The following is a 6,720-nucleotide window of genomic DNA, read 5'->3' on the forward strand; positions in this document are numbered from 1 at the left end:
CATCATCACATACATTATTAAATATATATGTAGGGCTGCACTAGCCTGGGAAAACCCAGACCACTCTCAGTTGTAACTGAGTAAGGGTCTGGCAAAGCTCCAAAGACAATTCATTTCCACAGGGGCGTCACCAACGGACGTCGGATAGATCTAAAACCAATCAGAGCGATGAATGTCATGACGTATGCAGAGCGACGGAGAAACATCTCGAGACTCTCAGCAATTCTCTGTGTTAACGAAAATGACCATTTTAAATCGCTTGAAACAGACGCGATAGCTGATTCGAACGAGTGATGTTGTGATGTTCCACGGCGGCATCCATCTCTGTAATGTACAAAATCTGCGTCACCGTCTCTGCTCTGTCGTCATCGTGTAAAGCCCGCCCCAACGTTTCTGATTGGTGCCGCGATTTCGACAGATTGGAAATGGGTTTCAATGGGCTCTTTGCCAGACCCACTTGCAGAGCAAATCTAAATTTGCCGGAAGTGGTCTGGGTTTTCCCAGGCTAGGGCTGCACAGTAAATTGCAATAAATGTGAAATCGTGATGTGTGTGATTATCAAATCACAAATGCACTGCATGAGTAAAGCGGGGAAAGTACAATTGTATCATTACTGTAATATTAGATTTCTCTTCATTTTTTATAATTAGTTAAAAATAATAAAATGAAATAAATAAAAAATGTAAACTTTTAAACTTAAAGTTTTTTAAACTTCACTCACTCACTCACTCACTCACTCACTCACTCACTCACTCACTCACACACACACACACACACTGACTGACTCACTCACTCACTCTCACACACACACACACACACACACTGACTGACTCACTCACACACACACACTCACAGACTCACTTACACACTCACAGACTCACTTACAAACTCACTCACTCACTGACTCACTGACTCACTCACTCACACACTGACTGACTGACTCACTCACTCACTCACTCACTCACTCACTGACACACACTCACAGACTCACTTACACACTCACTGACTCACTCACTGACTCACACACACACTGACAGACTCACTTACACACTCACTGACTCACTCACTGACTCACTCACTGACTGACTGGTATTAAATCGTGTATTATAAACCAGGTATAAGGATGTTTTAGTTTTAGGACCATCTTTCTGTTTGTTTGTTTGTTTGTCTGTCTATCATCTTTCTCATTCCCTCTTTCCCGCAGGAGTCTCATCACATCGCTCTGGATCGCTCCATGTTTGAACGCTTTACAACTGTTCCTCATAAGAAACCAATCACCTTCTGTGACTTCACCAAGAACAAGAAGATGCTCTGTGGCGACTGCAAACACGACTGGGGTCTCATCGCCTCTTACCGCATCATCCAGGTGACTCTCTGCTTCTGTTACCTGGAGCCCTATTCGGACGGGATTAGCTTCACCAGGGTAGATGGAGTAATGTAACTTTACCCCAGGACGTCTGTAGTATTAATGGCCAACTCGCACGGGATAAGAGATCTCAGTAAAGCTAGCGGAAGTGGGAGAGTAACTCGGCTTACACACCGCCGCCACTCCTGTCGTCATGTGTGTGTTACGCTGCATCCTGATATCACGTGCGCAAACACATATATGGCCATATTTTAACGATCTAAGCGCTGGTTTAAAGCGCACGGCGCAAGTTCACTTATGGCGTGTCTGAATCCACTTCTGCTAGTTTAACGACGGGAAAAATGGTCGGTGCTCCCGGCGCTGGTCTAAAAGGGTTGTCCCTATTCCCTATACTAGCTAACCGAGCAGAGTACTAGAGTAAACATACCCATCAAAATCCTGCCAAAGCTATCCTATCAGAAGAAACAAACGTTTTTACAACGGGAAATATTAAGAGAAATCGATACACTTACCATATCTAATGGTCTATTTCGGTTTCCACTTACTTTCTCTTCAATTGAGCACCATGATGAAGAAAATCCACCGATTTAAAGACACTGAAAACTCTCGCGCACATTTCCCAACAAACACCCACTGTTGCTAGCGCCAGAACGCCAAGCCACACGCAGATGAATCGAATAGCAGTAAAATACGCTCCGCCTACACATACACAGGCGCTAGCGAAAAATTTACAAACAATACTTTTTTTTTTCCCAATAGAAGCTGGACCTTCCGAATTCTAACCAAAAAAACTTTGAGGACGAGCCCCCAATTGTTACGTTCCGGCTCAAGGAAGTAACAAAAGAAAGGGTTCAAAGTCCAAAAATATACTTAACAATATATTTATTTAAGTCTAGGGGTAAATAATAAAGAAAATAGTTGTTCAACAGTAAATAAACAAACAAACAATTAAGAGAAAAACAATATGAAGGTCCAGCTCCTCAGCACAACTGCAGGATAGGGGTTGACTCTCCTCCCACAGAGGGCAGACATCTTATATCCATCCACAAATTCAAGACAGGTGTGGGTCCTTATCCTTAACTAATCCGTAACATCTTTATGAGTAATGGCCGTGTTTTAAACCAATCAAACTAATCAATCAGAGTTGAGAACCCATTCCCTTTAAATGCCAGTTGCGCTCGTGCCACGGCGGATTCGCTATTTGCATAAAGGAATTTGATAGTGGAAAGACGAACGCTTCTCCAGAGCGCAAACGGATCTGCTCGTGCGCGAGGTTAAAGTGCGTGAGCAGATCATCTACGGGACAAGCCGGATTCCACCATATCTTTATGTACACAATATTAATCTTTTACATTGTAATTGTTTTATTTTATATTTGGCAGGTTTGTGTGCTGCTGCGCGTCCCTGTGTGTGTAATAAGCAGTGAACGCGCGTTGTGGACCCGCCAATGGGCACACATTAATAACGCGCTCTTTAAATAACAAAAAAGAAAAACTGAGCCTATAGGCCCTATCTTGCACCCAGCGCAGGTACAGCGGACTTTGTACACGACGCATGTCTCATTCCTATTCTGCACCCGCGCACAGCGGACTCTTCCCTCCACAGACGCACGTCGGTAAATTAGGGAATAAACTTGCGCTCGGGGGGGGGGGGTTCAGTGTAAAGAGGAGTGTGTTCCGGCGCAAACGTTCCCTGGTGATATTCTGCAGTTCCAGAAAACAACTCCGCCACTGACCAGGAGAAACCCAGTCTAAAGACAGCGGCGCCGCGCGTTAGTCAGATGCTATTTTATTTAGCGTGTGAACAACACACACACACTCTGATTCTCGCAGCAGTTTTCATTTTTGCAAATCATACATTATTACAAGGAAAAATATTACCACACGAGGGAAATCATTGTTGTGTCCGTGAAGATGTGAAAAAAATAGGCATAAAACTAGATTACACATTTACCCAAATTATTATCCGCCTGTTTAACCGAAGCTAATGTGTGTGTGTTTCTCCATCATCCTCACACAATGTCACTTCTCTGTGTTTTACGGCCCTGACGAGAACGTCGGTCTCCTCGGCTGTGAACCACTCCTGGCGTGCGCCGGCAAACCCGCCGTTATAATAGCGATCCGCCGTTATAATAGCAATCCGCCGTTATAATAGCAATCCGCCGTTATAATAGCGATCCGCCGTTATAATAGCAATCCGCCGTTATAATAGCGATCCGCCGTTATAATAGCGATCCGCCGTTATAATAGCGATCCGCCGTTATAATAGCGATCCGCCGTTATAATAGCGATCCGCCGTTATAATAGCAATCCGCCGTTATAATAGCGATCCGCCGTTATAATAGCAATCCGCCGTTATAATAGCGATCCGCCGTTATAATAGCATTACGCCGTTATAATAGCGATCCGCCGTTATAATAGCGATCCGCCGTTATAATAGCGATCCGCCGTTATAATAGCGATCCGCCGTTATAATAGCAATCCGCCGTTATAATAGCAATCCGCCGTTATAATAGCGATCCGCCGTTATAATATCGATCCGCCGTTATAATAGCGATCCGCCGTTATAATAGCAATCGGCCGTTATAATAGCGATCCGCCGTTATAATAGCAATCCGCCGTTATAATAGCGATCCGCCGTTATAATAGCGATCCGCCGTTATAATAGCGATCCGCCGTTATAATAGCAATCCGCCGTTATAATAGCGATCCGCCGTTATAATAGCGATCCGCCGTTATAATAGCAATCCGCCGTTATAATAGCGATCCGCCGTTATAATAGCGATCCGCCGTTATAATAGCGATCCGCCGTTATAATAGCAATCCGCCGTTATAATAGCGATCCGCCGTTATAATAGCAATCCGCCGTTATAATAGCGATCCGCCGTTATAATAGCAATCCGCCGTTATAATAGCAATCCGCCGTTATAATAGCAATCCGCCGTTATAATAGCGATCCGCCGTTATAATAGCGATCCGCCGTTATAATAGCGATCCGCCGTTATAATAGCGATCCGCCGTTATAATAGCGATCCGCCGTTATAATAGCGATCCGCCGTTATAATAGCGATCCGCCGTTATAATAGCGATCCGCCGTTATAATAGCGATCCACCGTTATAATAGCGATCCGCCGTTATAATAGCGATCCGCCGTTATAATAGCGATCCGCCGTTATAATAGCGATCCGCCGTTATAATAGCGATCCGCCGTTATAATAGCGATCCGCCGTTATAATAGCGATCCGCCGTTATAATAGCGATCCGCCGTTATAATAGCGATCCGCCGTTATAATAGCGATCCGCCGTTATAATAGTACACCTATGAGTAATGAAGCGACTTCAGACACACACATTTTAGATTTGCGTCGGCGCAAGAGTCATTATCCCGCCGGTATAATAGCAACAGCGCCCGGGATCTGCCCACAGAGTTACTTGCGTTTGATACTTGCGTTTCAGAGCGTTACAATAGACTTCAGATCAGGTTTCTGTTGGTCAATGGCTAAGTCTATTTCTGTTAACTCAAAATTATAACGCGCCTGAACACACACCTGGTTTTCAGGCCAGCTGATGCCCATGGGCGCAAATCCATTTGCCATTTAAACAACGTGGCGCAGGACGTGGAAATGAAAACTGCGTCGGGCTGAAACTAGCAGATAACACTTGCTAGCGCCTGGCGTTGCGCTGGGTGTAAGATAGGGCCTTATGTGTGTTAACCGCTGATTCTGATGATCAGTATTGGATCATAAACTGATGAATTGTTGTGGTGTGACTCCAGGATCTGCCGCTGCTGAAGATCGAGAGTTTCGTGGTGCAGGATTGTGTCACTGAAGAGCAGTTTTACTTCAGGAAATGGCGAGAAGTGACGTTTGCCATCCAGAGGTTCGACATGAAGGAGATCACGGCTCAAACATGGCCGCCGAGAGACACCGCATTATAAGCCTAAATCTTTCTTATCTCACTCTACATTTTAATTCCAAGTACTTTTTTTTATTTGATGACCTCTGATTGTGCAAAAAATGCTTTTCTTACTTAGGATTTTTGTGTTGTTTCCAGTCCAAATATCAAAAAATTCTTAAATCAAAATGAGTAAAATTATATAAGATATTATGTGCTGTTTTCCGGGGAAATTAATAAAAATTAAGTGAGTTTTTTCTTTAAAAATCAAAATTATCTGCCAATGGGGTCAGAAAAAGATCACAATTAGTCTTTGTGTTGATGTTTGTGTTGATGTTTGTGTTGATGTTTGTGTTGATGTTTGTGTTTGTGTTGATGTTTGTGTTGATGTTTGTGTTTGTGTTGATGTTTGTGTTGATGTTTGTGTTGATGTTTGTGTTTGTGTTGATGATTGTGTTGATGTTTGTGTTTGTGTTGATGATTGTGTTGATGTTTGTGTTTGTGTTGATGTTTGTGTTGATGTTTGTGTTTGTGTTGATGTTTGTGTTGATGTTTGTGTTTGTGTTGATGTTTGTGTTTGTGTTGATGTTTGTGTTGATGTTTGTGTTGATGTTTGTGTTTGTGTTGATGATTGTGTTGATGTTTGTGTTTGTGTTGATGTTTGTGTTGATGTTTGTGTTTGTGTTGATGTTTGTGTTGATGTTTGTGTTTGTGTTGATGTTTGTGTTGATGTTTGTGTTTGTGTTGATGTTTGTGTTTGTGTTACATGTTAAGCTTGATTGCACATGACTCCTCTAATAAGGCACCTGTTGTTTGTTGTTGTGTATTTTAACATTTTAATTTAAACTTGGACGGGACGATTTTAAATTCAACTGATTAATTAGACATGACTATTCTTTTAAAATAACTGATAATGAAATTATTTGATGTGAATGTAAAACATTTTATGTCAACTGAAGCTTATCAAAATAAAATAATTCATGTAATTAAAATATTATGAATTAAGTATTTTATGTAAAAAAAAAGAAGCCTATTTTAGGACAATTTTTGCATTGTAATCACTGATATATACAGACAGATGATAGATAGATAGATATATAGATAGATAGAAGGATAGATAGATAGATAGATAGATAGATAGACGATAGATAGATAGATAGATAGATAGATAGATAGATAGATAGATAGATAGATAGTCGATAGATAGATAGATAGATAGATAGATAGATAGTCGATAGATAGATAGATAGATAGATAGATAGATAGATAGATAGATAGATAGATAGATAGATAGATAGATAGTCGATAGATAAATAGATTGTCATTACGGTTATGCAAGACAACACATTTACATTATTGTTTTTTATGCATCATATGGAACTGCTCTTAAAAACTGAGGTAAAAATCATCATATTAGAAAGATTCACAATAGTTTATGTATAACAGAAATTATTTATAAAA

General features: G+C 41.4%; 1 protein-coding gene across 2 annotated transcripts in view; it reads left to right on the top strand.

The window, feature by feature from the left end:
- The window catches only part of rigi (RNA sensor RIG-I), a 39,409-nt gene extending 33,158 nt beyond the window's left edge, over nt 1-6,251 (top strand). For both annotated transcript variants that reach the window (XM_079588677.1, XM_079588676.1), the window contains 2 exons: nt 1,205-1,366; nt 5,141-6,251. In XM_079588677.1, the coding sequence (XP_079444803.1) occupies nt 1,205-1,366; nt 5,141-5,302 (324 nt within the window). In that variant the 3' untranslated portion in view covers nt 5,303-6,251. The remainder of the gene's footprint in view (nt 1-1,204; nt 1,367-5,140) is intronic.
- The last annotated feature ends 469 nt before the right edge of the window (nt 6,252-6,720 follow it).

This window comes from Phoxinus phoxinus, assembly GCF_949152265.1.
Source record: "Phoxinus phoxinus genome assembly, chromosome: 18".
In the NCBI taxonomy this organism is placed as follows: Eukaryota; Metazoa; Chordata; class Actinopteri; order Cypriniformes; family Leuciscidae; genus Phoxinus; species Phoxinus phoxinus.